Below are 24713 nucleotides of genomic sequence, written 5' to 3'. Positions count from 1 at the left end.
AGTGAAATTGCAGAGCACGAAATTCAAAAACACTAAATTCAGATATTTAACATTCTGGAAAATATATCTGTTATACATCAAAATAAAGCTTAACTTCTTGTTAATCCAGCCGCCGTGTCAGATTTCAAAAGGGCTTTACGGCAAAAGCAAACCCTGCGATTATCTGATGACAGCGTCCCGCATACAAACACATTAAAAACATATTTCAAACAGGCAGGTGCAACACAAAAGTCAGAAATAGCGATATAAAAAATGCCTTACCTTTGATGTTCTTCTTCTGTTGGCACTCCAAACAGGACTTGTGTATTTGCCTTAGCTGCTCTCCACCCTGCCTCCGCCCTGTCCTCACCCTACAGTGCAGTCTGGTTCCTCGCTATTTCCCCTGCCCTTAGTTCTGAGTAGATTTGAGTTCTAATTTAGAACAGAGGGGCTCTGTTCATTCTGGAACGCTGGTGCTTGGGATTTTGGGAATGGGTTAGTTCAGAGGCTCACCACTGTCCCCTCACCTTGCAGACACAGAGCACATGCCCTGTTACCAGTCCAGAGAGCAGCACATAATGATCCTTCCACCCATTAACTCCTAATGCAATAAAGTGCTAACATTTCCACCGTGCCCTACAGCGTAATAGCGTGCCGTTAGTTAGCGTGCCGTTACGTAAATGTATGTGCTATGATAATTATAATTCTTTCAAAGATAAGAGAGTGAATGATTGTTTTTCTGTTTATCTGTAGAAAGCATCCTCTGGCCACAATTTTGTGTAACAACAGATAGTTGTAAAGGACGTCACAATGCTTGCTTAGCGAGTACCACTTCCTCCCGTTTCGGGCCCATACCTGGCACAAACTCGGAACCTGTGCCTTGCTAGCACGTGAGAACACCCTGCTGAAGCGTCGGCGCAGGGCAAAAAGCTAGCTATTCACTGGCGCAATTGGGGACACCTCAAGCTGAGGAATAAGTTTCACACATCCCTCATGAGGCATGACTATATAGTAGTAAATTAGCTGTGGTATCCCAGGAGGTCTACCCCGGGGGATGGTAATAGATGAGAGGTACGTGAGGCGATGTTGGCTCCCTCTGCTGGGAATACGGGAGCTGGGCACCCAGACATGGACAGGAAAGTGCCAACCAGCCGTGGAGGCTAAATAAAAGGAGCACGGTGGCACACCGCGAGGGAGATTGGGGAGAGACTAACATCAAGCCACAGTAGAGAAGAAGGACCGAGCCAAACCTAAGTGATTTTGTTTGTTATGTTTATTTTCTGTCTTAGTAAAGTTGTTTTTGCGGACTTAAACCTCCCTGTCTCTGTGTTAATCTTGGGACGCTCAATCCCAACAACCCACGGTATAATTGTATCAAGTCAAGCCTGTATAATTTTATCAAGTCAATCAATCAAATGTATTTATAAAGCCCTTTTCACATCAGCAGTTATCACAAAGTGCTTATACAGAAACTGTAACAGTTGTTGTTGGTGGAAGAAGAAGTAGACCAAAACGCAGCGTGGTAAGAGTTCATGTTGTAAGTTTAATCAAACTGAACACTAAACAAAATAGCAACGAGGAATAACAAGAACAAAACAGTTCTGTCAGGTGATACACACAAAACAGAAAACAACTACCCACAACTCAAGGGCGAAACCAAGCTACCTAAGTATGGTTCTCAATCAGAGACAACGATTGACAGCTGCCTCTGATTGGGAACCATACCAGGCCAAACACATAGAAATACAAACATAGAACAAAACATAGAATGCCCACCCCAACTCACGCCCTGACCAACCTAAACTAGAGACATAAAAAAAGGAACTAAGGTCAGGGCATGACAGAAACCCAGCCTAAACCCCCAAAGTCAATCTGTCTCTTTAAAACACAAGTTGTTTCTAGATCTTATCACCGCCACTCTACTTTGTTCTCTGGCCGATTCTGACAGACAAGCATTGCTATGCTGTGGTCATGAACAGGACACCACAGGCTTAGGCAAGCAGTAGCCAAGCTACCATATGATAGTCAGAGAGGGGTGGCATGTTAGGTTTAAGCCTCTGCATGCATAGAGTACATAAATAAACAGATAGCTAGTTGAGTGAAGACAATAAACCTGCCTAGAATGGATGTCTCAGGAATAGCACCTCATCAAAAATGCCATTTGATTTAACATGACCTTCACACATATGACATACCCCAATGTGCCTGCACAAAAACAACATGAACACATTTACATCCACATGCCGCCCTAACACAGTTCGACCAATTTATAAAGGGATATGAAGAGGCTGGCTGATAAATACGGAGGCACCTGCTGGAAGTCGGAGGAAGCGATCGTGTTTCTCAGTGATGGCTCCAACACTAGGACAGCAGCATACTGGGGTATTGTAGGCTAGGTGGAATGCACTTGGCGGACAGTCAGCTGCGGTCCTATTAAAACAAGTGGCCTTGACCAGACAGGGAGGATGGGATACGTGAGTCACTCTAGAGGGGACAAGTGCAGAACATAATCCACATGTAAGGACTCCATTGTCGGCTGGACTGCTCTGAGTATCTCAGAGAGCCTCGTGCAAATTAGACGTATCATTATTAGTGTTAGTGTAGAGGGCTGGGACTAATGTGTGTGTCTGTGAGTTATTATGTGGACTGCAGTGCATATAATGTGACAGTTGGGGTCGATTCCAATTAATTTCAGGAAATGAATGCAATTTAATACATCACTTGAAAATACCCATGGTAAAAACATTGGCAATTTTCCATTTACAGTTGTATTTTTTTACTACTTCCTGACTTGGCTGGGGCTGGAATGGCATTGAGTGAATGACTGGAGAATAACTCGATAAAAAGTGATTTATCAAAATCACCAGCATGTGATTTCACAGTTCTTCATTTGTTCTTTGGGACTTTGCACGTAGTTTGCTACTGGTGTGGCAGCCAGCTATATATATTATAACCAACCCTGTACTTCCCTAACCCTGTACTTGAATTTAGATTATTTTTCAAGCATCCTGTATTATGAGATTGAGATGTGATGGTGGCTCTGCCTTGGGAAGGCCTTGCCATGCAAACCGGATATTTTCTCCATTGACTTCCTATTGGAAAGTGACATTCTAAATCATATCACATCATTACAATGTTGAGGTAAAACAACACAACAAATCAGTAAGGGTGTTTGTATTGATATCTAGTTGTATTGATACCAAACAGGTATCAAATCTGACATATTGCATTTTCTTTACTTTGTAGGACTGGGGGGGGACAGAGAAGAGAGAGAAAGAGGAAGAGGGAGCAGCAGCCTTCGTCTGACAGCGTGACCATTGGATGAGCCTCGTTCATGCGTCTCCCTGTGTGCAACTCCCACATTACTATGAACTGTGAGCAGGACTTTGGAGACGGGGGCCTGGGTGTGACCCTCACCCTCCGACTGCTCATGCACGGCAAGGTACGTATGAGGTGATGGTTTAAGTGAATGGAACTATCTGAGAATATATAAGAATAGTTGTTGGAAGAACTGTAGCCATACAGGAATTATCTGTAAGAGATTAGTTAAAGTATTAGGATGTAATTACAGTATGTAATATGATTTTCCTATTGACTCGTGTCCCTGCTCTGCTTAGTCTGTAGAATTTAAATAATACAAATGAGAGATTTGTTTAAGATATTTATGTTGATTTAGCACATAAAGAGGTTGATATGGTATGTTTAAAGGAGTCTGTGTTTAAATATTTCAATAAATCTTGTATATCTTTAATTTATGAATTTTGTATTTTTTTATTCTGGGCTTTTCAGGAGGTTGGCAGTATCATTGGCAAGGTGAGAAGGCTTATCTTTTTCTTCTATCGTTTATGTTATTTATAACTATTTTCTGAAGAGATACAGTATTCAGAAGGGCTTTTTGATCCTTGAGATATGCTGTTATCACAAAGAGATGACTATTTTCAGATCAATGAAGACTATTTCTAGAGTTGTATTAATATTGTACTATAAATTGCACTATGGGAATTATCCTGTATTAAAAATAGACACTTGAAACCATGCCATTTTGTAAGTATTCATAAGCCAATCTATGTGGATTGATTTTCCCAATCAGTCAATATCTTTCCATTCTATTGTAGAAGCAAAACAAACATAAGGCCTCCTGACACACTTTGCTAACTGTATTTCCCAGTTGCAAATGTAATTGCTTTAAACCAACCCACTTAAAACCTTCTCCATTCCCTAATGCAGTATGGTAATCCATCAAACAGAAACATTAGTGCATTGACTGCAAACCTCCGGTTGAAACGGAGCTCCAAAAGGAATATTACTGTCAGACCCTTGTGATCAGTTTAGTGTCTTCTAGGAGGGCGTGTAGGGTGCTCTCTACCCCTTCGCTGGCTCCCACTAGCCCTGCAGCCTTGAAATAGAGCACAGGCTAAGAGAGGGGTAAATAAATATGGGGGAAGAGAGAGTGAAGGAACGAGGGGGAAACCGACACAGAGGGGATGAGAGATTGAGAAAAAGAGGGGTTGAGAACGAGAGAGGGAGAGAGAAAAGAGAGAGAAAAAAGGGGATAAATAGATATGGAGAAGAAGTGGGAAGGTGAGAAATGCTGTGTGTGGCGGTAACCAGGCTCTCCATCCACGTGTGTTAATAACTCCATTCTCCCTCCTCATCTCTATCTCTCGGCTAGGCTTCAGCCCAACATCCTCTACAGTATCCCAAATGACACACCAGCATTCTATTTAGTATGAAATAACAGTGTGGCTGAGTACACAAAATAGTATGGGTGCGTTTGTATTAGAAAACATCCGGTTGTCAATGTCATGGGTGTAGTTGGTAGAATCGTTTAGAAGCAGGAAGAGAGAATGATGGGCTGAGGCCAATATAAAAGTGACAGATGGAGTGGCAATCTAAAGCTGGCAGAGGAGGCATGACAGAGGTGTGACTTCATTTTACTCCTGAGCCTGGGTGGAGTGACTGACTGGTTGGCTGGCTACCTGACCGCTGGCCACACAGAAAAGATCTCACAAGGACAGGACAGACGTTAGTCGATAATAGAAGAGTAGATATAGATGTGAACAAAAAGGGGCAGTTTTTACTGTATTTACTACATTTTATACATTTAGGATGTGATGAGAATACTGTATGTCAGTGGCTTTGTGCTAAACGTCTCAGACTGAAAAAGGACTCTACTTTTCTATTCCATGACAGCTTAGGTTACTTTTCAATGGAGGGGAAATAGAGTCAACATGAAGAAAGGTATCAGTTTAATAGGGATTGGAAGTGCAGGCAGATTTCCAGCTGCAAATTGAGGACACACTGAGAGGCCAGTACTTTTTAATAAACAAACCACACACCTCACTTCAACGCTGTCTTTCATCTTCCTCTTTCCCAGAAAGGAGAGACGGTGAAAAGAATACGGGAGGAGGTATGTTACCAGCTTCCTATCTATCAACACTGCCCATCATATGTGTACGAGTGCTCGACATTACCATAATGCATCCAGTGTAAAGCCTGTCATTGATTGATTAAATAAATGTATATCATCTAGCTCCAAAGCTATCAATATCACATCTGGTATCTGCGTCAATATGCTTTATTTATCTGAAATATTTATGTTCCAGTTATTGTGTAGTACAGAAGTGTACCATCACAAAAAAAAGGTTATCGTTCAAGGCAAAACATCAAACGGGAGATAGTGTCTAATATTGTTTGCGATGCGTGGTGTAGAGTTCCATTAATATTAAACCCAAAAACCCTCTGTGGATGTTTGAGAAGGTTGACTGGCGATACAGAACAGCCTCATAGACTGACCTGCCCATTGGCCACTCTTCTCTTTCAATAAATCTCTCCCTTCGTCACACTCTCTCCTTCCATATCTTCTTCTCCATTTTTGTGGTGGCAGGTGGCCGAAGGGTTAGAGCGTTGGGCCAGTAACCGAAAGGTTGCCCGATCATATCCCAGAGCTGCCAAGGAACAAATCTGTCATTCTGCCCCTGAACAAGGCAGTTAACCCACTGTTCCCCAGTAGGCTGTCATTGTAAATAAGAATTTGTTCTTAACTGACTTGCCTAGTTAAAAAAAAAAATAATCTGCCTCAGTGTCAAGCTCTCTTTCTCCCTGTCTCTTTTTTATTCTAAGTCTCTCTTTCCCTCTCTCCAGTTTAAAAAAAAATCTCTGCCTACACCTCTCTCTCCCTTTATGTCTCTCTCTTATTTCTCCCTCATAAACCCCAAGGGTGCAGTTGATCCGATGGCACTTGATTAATTCTGTACAAAAAGTAATTAGATTGCCATTGTGTTGGTTCAAATTACTCTGACTCCTGATGCAAAGCTATTATATGTTACTTTATGAAGCAGAATGATAAACATGGGCAGTTAGACTGAGGAAGCATGTAGCCCTATACAGCCACCGGATTTGTCTGCCAGTGAATCAGTCATCCATGCTAGTCATCCGTCCACCCAGTCCGTCAGTCAGACAAACAGGCCTTTAATTAGTTCCCCCTATGTGAGGCTCTTTGGCTTCCTCCCCAGGCCCTCTCTGTCTCCACATTGTCAGAATGACTCAGTGGGATAACTGTAATAAACATCATAGAGGTTAAAGTACCATCATACCTCTGCTACACGCGTGTCCACTCTCCATTCCCCAGGGCTCTGGAGATAAATGAAATGACATTGGATGGAGGGATCAGACTACCAGCCTGGGGTTAAATTAAAGCGAGGTCAATTCCCTGTATGATGATCCTGCTATTTATTGTTAGTTATCTGTAGGACAGGGTGTATTTACTGGTCTGGAGTTTGCTAAATTTGACTTTTTATTTTTGTCCTTCATCCATATGACTCTTTTCCCCTTACCCATATCACTTCCATTTACTTTACTTCCTTACTCATGCTAATCCCATTCTGTCCTCCTTACCTTGCATGTGGCCCTCACCCTATTCTTTCCATCCACCCAACATGTGCTCTGCTCTCATCCCTTTCCCTCTTCTAATATAATGTTACTAAAGTGGGACCCTAGTTCTTGGTCTGTCTCCCTATAGAGCAGTGCACGAGTCAACATTTCAGAGGGATCATGTCCAGAGAGGATCATCACCATCACCGGCTCTACAGACTGTGTCTTCAGGGCATTCACCATGATCACATACAAACTGGAAGAGGTAAGACAACACAATCACTGTTTCCCTAAGAGATGTTCTTAAGCGGGGCAAAGCTGCCCCTCGGCTTCAATTGATTTGATGTACAGTACCAGTCAAAAGTTTGGACACACCTACTCAACTCAAGGGTTTTTCTTTATTTTGAATATTTTCTACATTGCAGAATAACAGTGAAGACATCAAAACTATGAAACAGTACATATGGAATAATGTAGTAACCAAATAAGTGTTAAACAAATAAAAATATATTTGATATCCTTCAAAGTAGCCACCCTTTGCCTTGATGACAGCTTTGCACACTCTTGGCATTTTCGTAACCAGTTTCATGAGATAGTCACCTGGAATGTATTTCAATTAACAGGTGTGCCCTGTTAAAAGTTAATTTGTAGAATGTATATCAAGGTAGAGGTGGTATATAGAAGATAGCCCTATTTGGTAAAAGACCAAGTCCATATTATGGCAAGAACAGCTCAAATAAGCAAAGAGAAATGACAGTCCATCATTACTTTAAGATATGAAGGAAGGTCAGTCAATCCAGAATTTTTTTTGAAGTTTCTTCAAGTGCAGTCGCAAAAAACATCAATCTTAATGAGAAAACTGGCTCTCATGAGGACTGCCACAGGACAGGAAGACCCAGAGTTACCTCTGCTGCAGAGTATAAGTTCATTAGATTTAACTGCTCCTCAGATAGCAGCCCAAATAAATGCTTCACTGAGTTCAAGCAAAAAAGACACGTCTCAAAATCAACTGTTCAGAGCAGACTGCGTGAATCAGGTGTTCATGGTCGAATTGCTACAAAGAAAACATTTTTAACGGACACCAATAAGAAGAAGAGACTTGCTTGGGCCAAGAAACACGAACAATGGACATTAGACCGGTGGAAATCTGACCTTTGGTCTGATGAGTCCAAATTTGAGATTTTTGGTTCCAACCGCCGTGTCTTTGTGAGACGCAGATAAGGTGAATGGATGATCTCCTTATGTGTGGTTCCCACCGTGAAACATGGAGAAGGAGGTATGATGTTGTGGGAGTGCTTTGCTGGTGACACTGTCAGTGATTTATTTTAAATTCAAGGCACACTTAAACCTCTACCCCCCTACTTTTTTCAATTTCCGCCTGAAGACATACCCAAATCTAACTGCCCTGTAGCTCAGGCCCAGAACCAAGGATATGCATTTTCTTGGTTTCATTTGAAAGAAAACACTCTGAAGTTTGTGAAAATGTGAATTAAATGTAGGAGAATATAACACAATAGATCTGGTTTAGATAATACAATGGAAAAAACATGTTTTTTATTTTTATTGTTGTATCATCATCTTTAAAATGAACAAGACAAAACAAACATTCAGATCGGATGATGGGGACAATTTCAGTGAAAAACAGAAGAGGGCAACAGAGTACTTGTGCAAAGTTTCAGAATGATAACTTCCAAAATGAGTTTATGACATTTATCATGAAGTCACCCAGGTGTCCCACACAAGTAGCCCAAATGTACCCAAGTGGCCAAATTGGTGAAGTTATATATTTTGAATGGAGTAACTATATACAAAATACCAAAATGGTATTATAACACAACCCCCCAGAAAATTGAGAAATAACATGGGGGGAAAAAATATACATTTACAAAATAACACTTTCAATATTTGGAAGACCCTCAGTCCTCTATGCAATATTGTGCTGCTGATGCCAGGTGCCATAGCAGTCTCTTTCTGCTGTAAAACAGAGGGTCACCAAACATGTGGTGCAGGTGATGGGGGACTTCATTTAGCAAAGAACACAGCGACGCCTCCATGCTGTGCCCTTTTGGCCCTGAGGCACATCCATGCCTGCAGAAATAAATTAGGGCAGATGAACACCACTTGTGGCAGAGGAAGAGGGGCCAGAACGTGGTGCAGTGGTGCTGGGGTGCAGTTGCCAGCAAGCTCCTTGATGAGCAGCTCTCTGAAGGCTAGCTGTGAGATGGGGGCTTTCCACAGCTCTTAGCCATTTCCTTGTGTAGGATGAATGCATTCACCACAGCAATGTCGATGAAATGATAGAAGAAGGTTTTGTACCATTTCATCGTCTTATGGAGAACATTGTAATAGCCTATCAGCGCATCTGACAGGGCCACACCTCCCATGCCCTTATTGTAGTCCTTTATTGCAATTGGAATGGGGACATTTTTTGCGGTCCATGCCCCAGTAGCGCTGAGACAACAGGTGTCCGGCTGGATGAACCAGCTTCAGTGGGGGATGGACACCTTGGCACTGGGGGCTCCCATTCGGAGTCAGTGTCACTGTGAAAGAAAATGTTCAGTTAGAATAGTTTTACATATCAGCCCTGTATCAACAGGTATAATAAACAGATGTATATAGAGTACAGGGAACATAAGGTTGAATATATTATTATAGACTTGCTAGATCTACTGTCTCATTTATATTATGACAGACCAGATAGATCTACTGTCTATTTTATATTAGAACATTTAAGCTAGATCTACTGTCTCTATTATATTATGACAGACCAGCTGTATCTACTGTCTCCATTTCACTTTGGCCATTGTTATGGGCCTGCCCCTCCCCTCAACAGCCTCAAATAGGCTATTTCATGTGGGGGTGGGGTGGGGTGGAGCGGCAGACACACGCATCTCAGCCATGCTCCCTCTAATCCACAATATGTATATATACACACACAAACATAGGCTATGGGTCATACACAAACATACAAACATAGGCTATGGGTCATACACATACATACAAACATACCCCCACCCACAATGTATAGCCAATGTGTACTTTACACATTTCATTACATTTTTATACATTGCCACTAAAAAAAAATTTAAATCACAAATAATATTTTATATTGTTAATTTCAAACAACGGCATTAGCATGAGAAGAATTTACCAATCCAAAACTATGTCCTCTCCGTTCAAAAAATATTCCTCCATTTGGGAATCAAAGCTATGCTAGCTAAATGAATCGTCCTCCAACAATCTCTGTCTCACTTTCCCGATCAATTTCTTCTAAAATTGTGTGTACATCTGTATATCTAGACTTAGATTTAGCTTTCCCTGACTTATTCACCATACTGATTAAATATATAAACAGCTGAAGATGCGCTTAACCAAAATATTGCTGTGCGTAACATGCCTGGCTCCTTCCAGTATGAATCTTCAATGGCGAATGACCCTCTTTACGCCGGAGTTCACTACATGGGTTGGTCTTCCAACACATAAACATTACATATTGCCGTTTACCTCAGCTCATTGGCTATCTACCCAGCTAGATTTCAAGACGATCAGTGGTCATTGGGCTGAAATACAGTCAATCAACGAAACAGAGGTTATATCATTGGTGCACAATGATGTCATTACTTGTTGTCTTTAAATCGGTATGGTCAATATGTCCCGCGAAATGACCCATCAAGTTTGGTTGTGTTACAAACAAACCAGTTGATTGCAATGAAACCAAACATGACTGGATAAAGTCACGTTTAGTGTGTGTATTTACATCGAATGTGTTGTCGAATATGGAATGAGACGGAATTTATCAATCAAAAGACCATTCATTGTGCAACAATGAGCATTGGGATTGCAAACAGAGGAAGATCGTCAAAGGTAAACTATTTATTTTATTGCAATATGTGATTTTGTTACACCTGTGCTGGTTGAAATAGTTATTTTTTATGGTGCTCTGTCCTCAGATAATCACATCGTATTCTTTCGCAGTAAATCCTTTTTTAAAATCTGACAACGCAGTTGGATTAGCAAGATTCTAGGCTTTTGACCCATGTGAGACACTTGTATTTTCATTCATGTTTAATATGACTATTTATGGAGTGATCACCGTATGTTGTCAAATTTAATCACGCTAACGGGTTCGGTGCGCAGAGAGGTTAACCAGCATGGCTACCACAGCATTCTGCAATGATACTCCATTCAATCTGGTTTGTGCTTAGTGGGACTATCATTTGTTATTCAACAGGACAATGACCCAACATACCTCCAGGCTGTGTAAGGGCTATTTGACCAAGAAGGGAAGTGATGGAGTGCTGCATCAGATGACCTGGCCTCCACAATCACCTGACCTCAGCCCAATTTAGATGGTTTGGGATGAGTTGTACTGCAGAGTGAAGGAAACGCAGCCAACAAGTGCTCAGCATATGTGGGAAAAGGATTCCAGGTGAAGCTGGTTGAGAGAATGCCAAGAGTATGCAAAGCTGTCATCAAGGAAAAGAGTGGCTACTTTGAAGAATCTAAAATCTAAAATATATTTTGATTTATTTAACACTTCTTTGGTTACTGCATGATTCCATATGTGTTATTACATAGCTTTGATGTCTTCACTGTTATTCTACAATGTAGAAAATATTCAAAATAAAGAAAAACCCTTGAATGAGTAGGTGTGTCCACACTTTTGACTGGTACTGTATAATTTCCTGGTTTCCAATTCGGTAAAATGTTTTTATTTATACTGTACAGTTCATCATACAAATTGAAGATATCGTGGAAAATCATTAGTCACATTTAATAGCAAGGTTTCCTCCGAGGTTGGCTTCTACTGCTGATTATTTTGACACTGGATACCAGTTAGACGTTTGCTGCTCTTAGTGCAAGAGCCTTTTAGTTTCTCATTATAATACTGCAGTGTGAAGTGTATTTAGCATTGGTGTCTTTTATGCAGCATAGAAACTTATTCAAAAGAGCTTCACATTGGAACAGCTCAGACAACAGGAGAGGAACAGACAAGTGTCTCCATTACTTTTATAGACAGTATATTGCATTGAGGGAGAACATGCATCAGTGCTCCAGGTCCATTGATGAAAGATCAGATGATAATGTGTTAACATGCTAATTAATTAAACAGATGAGGTTTGTGTTTATATTTATCCATCAGCAAACTAATTAACATGGTAGATTCAGGAACATTTCGGTTGGTCTACCTGCAGTTACTCCCCGCATAGTCGGGCCAACGGTGTCTTAACAAATGCTGGCTGGGAGCGCGCGGAACATCATTCATTAAAAATGTTAAGCTCTCACCTCTTTCCAACCCTACTGTCAGCCGAAACTCCCGAGTTGTCATGGCAACCTGTTGGCTGACCTACAGCGGCATGTCTCTCACCAAGCCTGAGTGTTGTGTCTGACATCTTTAATTAAAGGATCAAAAGAAGAAAAAAAAACATCTCAACTCTTTTTGGCCAATGGGTAAAGAAGTCATATTGTTCTCTACTATCTACTCTCAGCGTTGACTTGATCATGATGATATAATCATTAAGGCGGTCAATTAAATACATTTTATCGAGTCATTATATGAGCACAAGGAAAGAGATAGGCCAAACTTGAGTCTGGGCAGAACAGCTCTCTAATCACAAAGGACCACAGTTCAGCTCCTAAGAAAGGAAATAGAGCATTTATTTGCTGCAGGTTAGTCATTCTCCATTGATGTCTTATTGTCCTAACCACAGCATACACGGGGGATTAAGCTCAGTGCCTCTCTGTGTGACTGCAGCTTCTTGTAACCCCCGGACTTATTTCCACAAATTTCCTTTTGGAATGTCGCTCACTGAGTATGGAAGGATCGGGCCGTTCACAGTTGTTATAATATGATGCATATTTTTAGATCATTTATGGGAGATGACGCCCAGAGCTTTAATGAGACAACAACACACCAGCATTGCGGCCTTAACCATCCGCCTCACTTAATATAGACACAGAGAGAAAACCAGGTGTCATAGCCGCATTAGATAGATACATGGGTTTTAAATTGAAAAGTAGGCCCACAAGAACTGTTGGAGAAATAAATGTATTTTGTCTCAAATCCCCGCGAGGGCACCTCTGTAAAGTACGTGAAGTTAATATTATTATTGCACACCGACTTGCTAATGCATTCTGTTTGAAATACATGTGGCGTGTTTGCCATTCTGCCAGGGGAGGGAGGGAGGGAGGGAGGGAGGGAGGGAGGGAGGGAGGGAGGGAGGGAGGGAGGGAGAGAGAGAGTGTAACGGTTTTCTAGGTGTGAAGGAAAGTCGGACCAAAATGCAGCGTGTAGATTGCGATCCCATGTTTAATGAACAAACGTAATACGAATCTAAATACAAAACCTACAAAACAATAAACGTAAATGAAAACCGAAACAGCCTAATACTGGTGCACATACACACAGAACAAGGAACAAAGACACTAAGGACAATCACCCATGACAAACTCAAAGAATATGGCTGCCTAAATATGGTTCCCAATCAGAGACAACAATAAACACCTGCCTCTGATTGAGAACCACTTCAGACAGCCATAGACTTAACCAGAACACCCCACTAGCTACAATCCCAATACATACACACCACATACACAAACCCATGCCACACCCTGGCCTGACCAAATAAATAAAGATAAACACAAAATACTTCGACCAGGGCGTGACAGAGAGAGGTTAAAAAGCTAATTCAAATTGAAATACCTTTTAAAATTTGGCTAAAACTAATTGAATATGTCATTGAACCAATTGCACTTTATGGCAGCGAGGTGTGGGGTCCACTTGCAAAACAAGATTTCATCAAATGGGACAAACACCCCATTGAAACCCTGCATGCAGAGTTCTGTAAGATTATCCTACATGTCCAGGAAAACGACAAACAATGCATGCAGGGCAGAATTAGGCCAATATCCACTAATAATAAAAACTCAAAAAAGAACAATTACGTTTTGGAAACATCTAAAATACAGTGACCCCTCTCATATCATTACCAAGCCCTCCAAGTTCTGAAGCCTCAGGACCAGAACATCCAATCAATCAGGATAAACCAAATTACAACACAGTCAAAACAAAACTATATTACTTATTGGGAAACACAAGCACAAACACAAAGCAAAATGCTGTGCTATCTGGCCCTAAATCGACAGTACACTGTGGCTAAATATTTGACCATGGTTACTGATAAAAACCTTAGAAAAATCTTGACAAAGTACAGGCTCAGTGAGCACAGCCTTGCCATTGAGAAGGGTAGACACAGGAAAACCTGGCTCCCTGTAGACGAAAGGCTGTGCAACCACTGCACAACATCAGAACCTGAGACGGAGCTGCATTTCCTGACAAAAATATAAAACAATTAGAGAGTGTCATTTCCCCAAATTTGAAACCCTTTTTCAGGGTGTCTGACAGACCAATCAACCTGCACATGTACTCTACCGTATGCTTATTGTTGAATGTATGGTTAATGTTGTTACTGTTGTCCCGTTGACCATTTTGATTCTCATTTTTATTTTTTATTTTGTAAATATCCAAAAGAAGCTTTTGCAATATGTACATTGTTATGTCATGCCAATAAAGCAAATTGAATTTAATTGAGAGAGAGAGAGAGAGAGAGAGAGAGAGAGAGAGAGAGAGAGAGAGAGAGAGAGAGAGAGAGAGAGAGAGAGAGAGAGAAGAGAGAGAGAGAGAGAGAGAGAAGAGAGAGAAATGAGAGAGAGAGAGAGAGAGAGAGAGAGAGAGAGAGAGAAAGAGAAAGAAAATGAGAGAGAGAGAGAGAGAGAGAGAGAGAGAGAGAGAGAGAAAGAGAAAGAGAGAGAGAGAGAGAGAGAGAGAGAGAGAGAGAGAGAGAGAGAGAGAGAGAGAGAGAGAGAGAGAGAGAGACAGAGAAAGAGAGAGACAGAGAGAGAGAGAATTACCAATTACCACACTTGAAGGAGAGGCTATTTACTACCTGGTCAGATGAGGGAAAATAGGAAATGGCGATGACTGAGGCCACGGCTACCTTTACAGGGCCACTTAAGGGCCCAATTCAATCAAAGTCGTAAGTGGGGTTTATCATTTCCCTATAATTTCCCCCTCTTTCTCTCCCTCTCCCCAGGACCTCACCACACTGGTGGCCAACGGCACCATCAGCAACAAGCCCCCAGTGACCCTACGACTGGTCATCCCAGCCAGCCAGTGTGGCTCCCTCATTGGCAAGGGAGGGGCAAAGATCAAGGAGATCAGAGAGGTGGATAGACTAATACAGAACAGCTGTAGGATCTTCATTTGAGCCAGTTTGCTGCAGCAGGAAAATAATCCTGCAACAACAGGAAATGTGAATTATTATGTGGATTATAATTAATGGACATTTTTGTGGGGTCTTATATAAGGGAAAATTAAGTCTGAAATGTCAGTGGAAATGTCAAACTTCAGAAGCATTTTAAAACTTCAAATACACTTCAAGTAAAACATTTCCTGCATTGCAACAGGGCAATCCAGGCAAGAAACAAGACCCTTAACAGTTAGAAAAAGGCAGCCATTTCACTTGACTGTAGATTGCGGAGTTAGCTAGTTCCTTCCCTGATCAGCCCTCGAGACCACTATATGCCAGTCTGTTTCATGTCTGGTTTGTGTTTATTTCAAGGGCACCAAGCTTCTATAGCAATCTTACACGATATCCTGTGGTCAGGATGCATTATGTCCTCTGAATGTTCTCATAGAGTTGCCCTGTTATTTGATTTTACTGCAAGCTGACTTTATTTGCAGATCACTACAATTTGTATGCAGATCTTTGCATCCATCCATCCATGACCACCCAATGTTTAGTACTTAGCTTTCATATTTATTAGGTCAACAAACCACAGAGGTGGACCCATGTCAGTGTGATTATTAGAATACCATGTCTTTCTGAATCGGTGTAATCCTTTCTTTAAAACTGCTATCATTGACAGAGCACGCGAGCGCAGATACAGGTGGCAGGAGATTTGCTGCCCAACTCTACTGAGCGAGGGGTGACGATATTGGGGAGTCAGGACTCGGTAATCCAGTGTGTCAAGCTCATCTGCACTGTAATCCTGGAGGTAGGGTGACATTTATCTCCTTCTCCCTTTCCTATCCCCCTCACACACATCCATAACCAAGAGTGGAATTCAATCAAACCCACACTCCACTGCCACCGGAGTAACAATAACAATGTTTCTGTATTTTCGTAGCAATGTTATATTTCTCCTGCCTTGGTATTTATTATCCATAGTGTTGATTTGATTGAATTACTGCCCTACCAAGAATACAATTAGAAGGGGATAATAGAATTGTATTTGCTGCTATACTAACCTGAGCCTTAGGGAAATGTGGTATCCTTCCTGAAGAGCCAGCTATAGTTGACTTCTCCTAGGCATAGTAGACATTAGACAGGTTCCTCTGGTTTTGACCTTGTTGGATCCTGAGACAAGAGGAAAGAACCCTGGCCCAAAAAAACAAACTGACCTGCAGCAAAGTGTGTTTTCCTTCAAACAACCGCTCTCTTAAGTGGAAACAGGAGTGGTGGAAAGGGAAGAAACAACCCAAAGGATTATTTCCCTCCATTGCGTTCATGCCGTCCTTTTTGTTTTTGCATTGCAGTTGGACCGGACTGCCTAATTGCTAGTTTGATCCAGTTTCCCAGGGCTTTCTTCAAAGGCTTGCAACTTTCATTTGGATTCTCTTCCAGGGGGCCTTCAGGATTTAAATTATGCAAAGTTATACAAAGAATCGGCTTTGACTGCTCCCACAGAAAAGATGCTCCACATTTCCGGAAAACCCTGCATCCTTATGATGAATTATACAACTTCCGGTCTGATGTTTTAACAATGTTTTTGTTTCCTTTTGTAATTGGCGAGTTCATGAGTTCTCTCTGAAGGGGAGTTTTGTTTGTCTGTCTGTCTGTCTGTCTGTCTGTCTGTCTGTCTGTCTGTCTGTCTGTCTGTCTGTCTGTCTGTCTGTCTGTCTGTCTGTCTGTCTGTCTGTCTGTCTGTCTGTCTGTCTGTCTGTCTGTCTTCTTGTCTTGTCTTGTCTTGTCTGTCTGTCTGTCTGTCTGTCTGTCTGTCTGTCTGTCTGTCTGTCTGTCTGTCTGTCTGTCTGTCTGTCTGTCTGTCTGTCTGTCTGTCTGTACAGTGCATGCACCCGTTTCAAATATCCAAAGGAATGTTGAACAACTTGAGCCAAAGGCTGAGATTACAAACTCCAGAACAATCCAATCAGCCCTAAAGAGCTGCCGTTTCAATAATATAATGGTTGAACTGTTACAGTAAATGAATGACTAATGTCACCAGAAGAAAAACAAAGGAACACATATCATGTAACTGTCATTAGCAGTTTAATACACTATTAATTGTCCTCGTGTTTTATGTGCTTAATAGTTCAATGCCACATGTTTTGACTTGCATCTGTCATATTTATTTTGGTGATAAATGTGTTTCGATATCTCACAACACCAGACCCCTTGACCTATGTTTGACTCCCCAGTCTCCCCCGAAGGGTGCTACCATTCCCTACCGGCCCAGCCCCTCCCCAGGAGCCCTCCTCATCTCTGGCAACCAAGTGAGAAAGCCACAAACCCATTTACACCCTTTATAGACGTATCATGTGAAATATAGTCCAGTGTACTTATTGAGGGACTTTAGAGCACTATTCTATGTAAGATATGGTACATGATGCACCTCAATGCCACCCCATGACTCAACCCATGAAGATATGAGGTAGTTTTGCTACTTGGGGGTTGTAGTGTGTGTGTGTGTGTGTGTGTGTGTGTGTGTGTGTGTGTGTGTGTGTGTGTGTGTGTGTGTGTGTGTGTGTGTGTGTGTGTGTGTGTGTGTGTGTGTGTGTGTGTGTGTGTGTGTGTGTGTGGGTGGGTGGGTGGGTGTGTGGGGGTGGGTGGGTGGGGGTGATGTTAGGATGCATGGAGTGAAACATTTTAGCCACTCAGTCTAGAGACCTTTAGCGTTTGGCTCGACTGCGATGGATCCTGGCTTCTATGCCTGCCTGCGCTGGTGATCCAAAACCTATTACAGCATATGAGCTGTCTGAGCATTTCTCTCAAATGTTTAATGTGGTGTTGTGTTGAGATAGTGCTCATAATAACATATCAAATTAAAGTGCTGGGTGAATCTATGGTCAGAGGAAGATGAAGCACTTTAATGAATCCAGAGCAGTGATAAGGAGTGTTTGTTTGTGATAAACAGGAATGGGAAAACACATGGCTGGATGGTGACTCATACCATAAGCCAGTTAGTAGGTGAGAGAGTTTGACATGGAGCTCCAAGGACCACTCGGGACCTATTTGATCTAAGGAAGGAAGAAAACATTAATATATGTTCATTTACATTTCAGTGGAACCAAAGGGGTTTTCAGTGATACATTTCAGTTGGAAAATTAATGTAGTCAGTGGGAATTTCCCATATTTGTATGGTATATGATGTTGAAAGTGCTCTAGGAGGACACATTAAAAGGCTAGTTCTTGTTGATTAATTACATGATTTTAGCATATCCTAGATAAACTGAATTTACAGTATGTAATTAATGAGCTAACTAACATTATCTGGTCAAATAAAGGTAAAGAATAGTAATAATGTGTGTTCCCTGTGTGTGTTTAGGTGTTTGAGGCATCAGACTTTTCCCCCCACCCTCTGTACTCTCTCTCCCAGGGTGGTCTTGACCTGCATCAGGTGAGTGTCAGATGATCTGATGTCACCAACACCTTTAATGGTGAATAGTTTTCATTTTCATACCTCAAAAGTGGTCTTAAAGGGCAATTTCATTATCTCCAGCACAATAGCAGTGTATAGGTGGAAATGGTGCATTTCTACTTTTTGTAGATAAAAATATAAAGTTAAAAAGTTCTATCCGAAAACATCATCAACAGTTAAAACATTTTAAAAACAGTGATTTTCACTTTAAGATTCGCGGGTACATGGGAAGAAAGAAAATACACTCCCTCTGGCTAGAAACTCATTGCAGTTTTTGAAAATGACAGTTTTTCTTACTTTTAGTCCTGTTCTGGGATGTCACAGAAGGATCTTTCTTTATAACTACAGAAGACACATACAGTGCCTTCAGAAAGTATTCATACCCCTTGATTTATTCCACAGCCTGAATTCAAAATGGATTAAATAGATTTTTTTTCTTGCCCATCTACACACACTACCCCATAAGGACAAAGTGAAAACATGTTTTTAGAATTCTTTGCAAATGTATTGAAAATGTAATACAGAAATAGTTAATTTACATGAATATTCAGACCTCTGAGTCAATGCTTTGTATAAGCACATTTGTGACTCGTCTCATGAAACTAGGCGTATGTTGCAGGTCACTACATCACAGGAGAGGCATTTGAACGTAAACTTTTTTATGTAAAAAATGTTGTTTATTGGCCTTCTGGAAATTGTAAACTTTCATGTGCCTTAATGTGCCTTAATAACAGACTTGTATGCCATCTGTAAATACGAATAAAATTGTTAAAATTACAAGCCTAGTTGGTTTAGCCACAGAAAATGTTGGCAACCTTCCCGCTAGCCATGATTGGCTGAGATAATGAGTGGGCTGGGTATGCCGAGAGATGAATTCAGATTGGTCTGCCATATAGCAATCTTCTGTCTATTTGGGCTGGTCTGTATGCGTAGGTAATCCTGTCTAAAGCGGCTTTAAAAAAAACATGTATCACGTAGTAATACAGAATAAATTACGAATTTACGAACGCTCAACACTCATTGAATATGGCCGGTGTCAGCGTAAAATTGTTTCCAGCAGCGCAGTTGTGGTCACCAGCGCTCTGGATAACATAACAGCCTATTCAGCTCTGCTAGGGCGAGTAAAATGGTCAGTGAGCTGTTCTCTCATTTGTGTCTGGAAGAAGCTAGCCAACGTTAGCCAGTTAGCTTGGGTGCTTGCCTGTTGTTGTTAGGACATAATGCTCGGATTAACCCATTAACATTTACATTTACATTTAAGTCATTTAGCAGACGCTCTTATCCAGAGCGACTTACAAATTGGTGCATACACCGTATGACATCCAGTGGAACAGCCACTTGCATCTAAATCTTTTTTTTTTTTGGGGGAGAAGGGGGGTGAGAAGGATTACTTACCCTTACTTACCCTATCCTAGGTATTCCTTGAAGAGGTGGGGTTTCAGGTGTCTCCGGAAGGTGGTGATTGACTCCGCTGTCCTGGCGTCGTGAGGGAGTTTGTTCCACCATTGGGGGCCAGAGCAGCGAACAGTTTTGACTGGGCTGAGCGGGAACTGTACTTCCTCAGTGGTAGGGAGGCGAGCAGGCCAGAGGTGGATGAACGCAGTGCCCTTGTTTGGGTGTAGGGCCTGATCAGAGCCTGGAGGTACTGAGGTGCTGTTCCCCTCACAGCTCCGTAGGCAAGCACCATGGTCTTGTAGCGGATGCGAGCTTCAACTGGAAGCCAGTGGAGAGAGCGGAGGAGCGGGGTGACGTGAGAGAACTTGGGAAGGTTGAACACCAGACGGGCTGCGGCGTTCTGGATGAGTTGTAGGGGTTTAATGGCACAGGCAGGGAGCCCAGCCAACAGCGAGTTGCAGTAATCAAGACGGGAGATGACAAGTGCCTGGATTAGGACCTGCGCCGCTTCCTGTGTGAGGCAGGGTCGTACTCTGCGGATGTTGTAGAGCATGAACCTACAGGAACGGGACACCGCCTTGATGTTAGTTGAGAACGTCAGGGTGTTGTCCAGGATCACGCCAAGGTTCTTAGCGCTCTGGGAGGAGGACACAATGGAGTTGTCAACCGTGATGGCGAGATCATGGAACGGGCAGTCCTTCCCCGGGAGGAAGAGGAGCTCCGTCTTGCTGAGGTTCAGCTTGAGGTGGTGATCCGTCATCCACACTGATATGTCTGCCAGACATGCAGAGATGCGATTCGCCACCTGGTCATCAGAAGGGGGAAAGGAGAAGATTAATTGTGTGTCGTCTGCATAGCAATGATAGGAGAGACCATGTGAGGTTATGACAGAGCCAAGTGACTTGGTGTATAGCGAGAATAAGAGAGGGCCTAGAACAGAGCCCTGGGGGACACCAGTGGTGAGAGCGCGTGGTGAGGAGACAGATTCTCGCCACGCCACCTGGTAGGAGCGACCTGTCAGGTAGGACGCAATCCAAGCGTGGGCCGCGCCGGAGATGCCCAACTCGGAGAGGGTGGAGAGGAGGATCTGATGGTTCACAGTATCGAAGGCAGCCGATAGGTCTAGAAGGATGAGAGCAGAGGAGAGAGAGTTAGCTTTAGCAGTGCGGAGCGCCTCCGTGATACAGAGAAGAGCAGTCTCAGTTGAATGACTAGTCTTGAAACCTGACTGATTTGGATCAAGAAGGTCATTCTGAGAGAGATAGCGGTAGAGCTGGCCAAGGACGGCACGCTCAAGAGTTTTGGAGAGAAAAGAGAGAAGGGATACTGGTCTGTAGTTGTTGACATCGGAGGGATCGAGTGTAGGTTTTTTCAGAAGGGGTGCAACTCTCGCTCTCTTGAAGACGGGAGGGACGTAGCCAGCGGTCAGGGATGAGTTGATGAGTGAGGTGAGGTAAGGGAGAAGGTCTCCGGAAATGGTCTGGAGAAGAGAGGAGGGGATAGGGTCAAGCGGGCAGGTTGTTGGGCGGCCGGCCGTCACAAGACGCGAGATTTCATCTGGAGAGAGAGGGGAGAAAGAGGTCAGAGCATAGGGTAGGGCAGTGTGAGCAGAACCAGCGGTGTCGTTTGACTTAGCAAACGAGGATCGGATGTCGTCGACCTTCTTTTCAAAATGGTTGACGAAGTCATCTGCATAAAGAGATGGGTGGGGCTAAAGCTTAAGAGCGTGTGAACGAGGAGGTTACAAGTTTATCAACTTTCAATGTAGAATTACTTTCCCATTGTTCCTCAAATCCTGTGTATGATATACCATGTTGTATCTCTGTCTCTGCTTTTATCCAATGTAAAAAAAAACACAATTTTAAATTTTGCTACATAAGACCGAATCAAGGCGGTCGGTCACATTTGGCAGCAATCACAGCTGTGTCTTTCAGGGTAAGTCTCTAAGAGTTTTCCACACCTGGATTGTGCAACATTTTCACATAATTATAATTATTTTTGAATTCTTAGGCTCTTTCAAATTGATTGTTGATCCTTGCTAGACAATCATTTTCAGGTCTTGCCATAGATTTTCAAGTAGATTTAAATCAAAACTGTAACTTTGCCACTCAGGAACATCCACTGTCTTCTTGGCAAGCAACTCCAGTGTAGAATTGGTCTTGTGGTTTGGGTTATTGTCCTGATGGAAGGTGAATTCTTCTCCCGGTGTCTGGTGGAAAGCAGACTGAATCAGGTTTTCCCCTAGGATTTTGTCTGTGCTTAACTACAGTCTGTTTCTTTTTTATCCTGAAAAACTCCCTAGGCCTTAACGATTACAAGCATGCTGTAATGCCCCAGGTGTCGTGGGTGTGGAGTCAAACGCAGGAGACAGAGAGTGCAATGCTGTGCTTCTTTAATAGCACCACAGGGTGCTCACAATAGTAACGGCCCCAAACACAGGGAATGAAAATGTACAACGGGAAAATGCACGACCAGGCACTAACACGTACCTCTACAACAGAGCCAAAGGTTACACTGAATAATCCCGCACAACAACCAGGCGGGCCAGCTGTCTAATGAAGACAAACTAATCATTCATAAACAGGTGCTACCAATAAACATACAAGTAGGGGGCCGAGCGCCACCCACCCGGGAAGGGAAACCACCCTCAGTCGGACTCGTGACAGTACCCCCCGAGGTGCAGGGCGATCCGGATGGAGGCGATGGAAATCCCTCAACATGGATGGATCCAAGATGTCCCCCACCGGTACCCAGCACCTCTCCTCCGGGCCGTACCCCTCCCAGTCCACGAGGTAATGCAGGCCCCTCACCCGGCGTCTTGAGTCCAGAATGGCCTGGATCGTAAACGCCGGGGACCCCTCGATGTCCAGAGGGGGAGGAGGGACCTCCGGCACCTCACTGTCCTGCAGGGGACCAGCTACCACCAGCCTGAAGAGAGACACATGAAACGAGGGGTTAATACAATAATAGGAAGGGAGTTGTAATCGATAACACACCTCGTTTATTCTCCTCAGGACTTTAAAGGGCCCTACACACTGCGGAACCAGCTTCCGGCAGGGCAAGCGGAGGGGTAGGTTTCGGGTCGAGAGCCAGACCCTGTCCCCCGGTACAAACACGGGGGCCTCACTGCAGTGGCGGTCAGCACTCCTCTTCTGCCGTCCACTCGCTTGTTGTAGAGATTCCTGGACGGCCCTCCAGGTCTCCTTGGAGCGCTGTACCATTCCTCCACCGCAGGAGCCTCGGTCTGGCTCGGATGCCATGGTGCCAGGACCGGCTGGTACCCCAACACACACTGAAAAGGGGACACGTTAGTAGAGGAGTGGCGTAGTGAGTTCTGGGCCATTTCAGCCCAGGGAATGTATCGTGCCCACTCCCCTGGCCGATCCTGGCAGTACGACCGCAGGAACCTACCCACCTCCTGGTTCACTCTCTCCACCTGCCCATTACTCTCGGGGTGATAACCGGAGGTCAGGCTGACAGAGACCCCCAAACGTTCCATGAACGCCCTCCATACCCGAGACGTGAATTGGGGGCCCCGATCAGAAACGATGTCCTCCGGTACCCTGTAGTGCCGAAAGACATGGGTGAATAACGCCTCTGCAGTCTGTAGGGCTGTTGGGATACCGGGCAACGGGAGGAGACGGCAGGACTTAGAGAACCGATCCACAATCACTCGAACCGTGGTGTTCCCCTGAGATGGCGGAAGATCGGTCAGGAAATCTATGGACAGATGTGACCATGGCCGCTGTGGAATGGGGAGGGGTTGTACTTCCCTCTAGGAAGGTGCCTAGGAGCCTTACTCTGGGCGCACACTGAACAGGAGGAGACATAACCCTTAACGTCCTTAGCCAAAGTAGGCCACCAATACCTCCCCTGAAGGCTCTCCACTGTCCTCGTCTACCCCAGGGTGACCCGAGGAGGGTAGGACGTGAGCCCACCGAATCAGTTTGTCCCGAACACCAAGCGGCACGTACCTTCGCCCCGCTGGACACTGCTGAGGAGGCGCGGGTTCCGCCCGTAACGCCCGCTCGATGTACGAGTCCACCTCCCATACCACTGGTGCTACCAGCTTTGAGGCGGGAAGGATGGGAGTAGGTTCGGTGGACCCATCCTCTGTGTCGTAAAGGCGGGACAGTGCGTCAGCCTTTACGTTCTGGGAGCCCGGTCTATAAGACAAAGTAAACCGGAACCGGGTGAAGAATATGGCCCACCTTGCCTGATGTGGGTTAAGTCTCCTAGCTGCCCCTTTATATACTCCAGGTTCTGGTGGTCGGTCCAGATGAGAAAGAGGTGCTTAGCCCCCTCAAGCCAGTGTCTCCACACCTTCAGAGCTCTAACCACCGCTAGCAACTCCCGGTCCCCCACATCATAGTTACGCTCCGCTGGGCTGAGCGTCCTTGAGAAGAAAGCGCAGGGGCGGAGTTTTGGTGGCGTACCCGAGCGCTGTGATAGCACGGCACCCACCCCAGCCTCGGACGCGTCCACCTCAACTATGAATGCTAGAGAGGTGTCCGGATGCGTCAACACGGGTGCATCAGTGAACAGCGCCTTCAACTTGTTGAATGCTCCGTCCGCCTCTGCTGACCACTGCAACCGCACCGGGCCCCCCTTCAGCAGTGAGGTAATGGGAGCCGCTATCTGGCCAAAACCCCGGATAAACCTCCGGTAGTAGTTGGCAAAACCCAAAAACCGCTGAACCTCCTTTACCGTGGTCGGAGTTGGCCAATTACGCACGGCCCTAATGTGGTCGCCCTCCATCCCTACCC

At 43.8% G+C, this 24713-nt stretch overlaps 1 protein-coding gene across 2 annotated transcripts in view; it reads left to right on the top strand.

Moving 5' to 3' along the window:
* LOC118361450 (poly(rC)-binding protein 4-like) overlaps nucleotides 1–24713 on the top strand; it is a 53428-nt gene that overhangs the window by 15676 nt on the left and 13039 nt on the right. For both annotated transcript variants that reach the window (XM_035741394.2, XM_035741393.2), the window contains exons 2-9: nucleotides 3226–3421; nucleotides 3769–3792; nucleotides 5357–5389; nucleotides 7001–7117; nucleotides 14946–15077; nucleotides 15781–15909; nucleotides 17333–17407; nucleotides 18460–18531. In XM_035741394.2, coding sequence (XP_035597287.1) covers nucleotides 3314–3421; nucleotides 3769–3792; nucleotides 5357–5389; nucleotides 7001–7117; nucleotides 14946–15077; nucleotides 15781–15909; nucleotides 17333–17407; nucleotides 18460–18531 — 690 coding nt within the window. In that variant the 5' untranslated portion in view covers nucleotides 3226–3313. The remainder of the gene's footprint in view (nucleotides 1–3225; nucleotides 3422–3768; nucleotides 3793–5356; nucleotides 5390–7000; nucleotides 7118–14945; nucleotides 15078–15780; nucleotides 15910–17332; nucleotides 17408–18459; nucleotides 18532–24713) is intronic.

The sequence above is a fragment of the Oncorhynchus keta genome, unplaced genomic scaffold (genome assembly GCF_023373465.1).
Source record: "Oncorhynchus keta strain PuntledgeMale-10-30-2019 unplaced genomic scaffold, Oket_V2 Un_contig_14950_pilon_pilon, whole genome shotgun sequence".
Lineage (NCBI taxonomy): Eukaryota > Metazoa > Chordata > Actinopteri > Salmoniformes > Salmonidae > Oncorhynchus > Oncorhynchus keta.
This window is presented reverse-complemented; position numbering and strand designations above follow the sequence as displayed.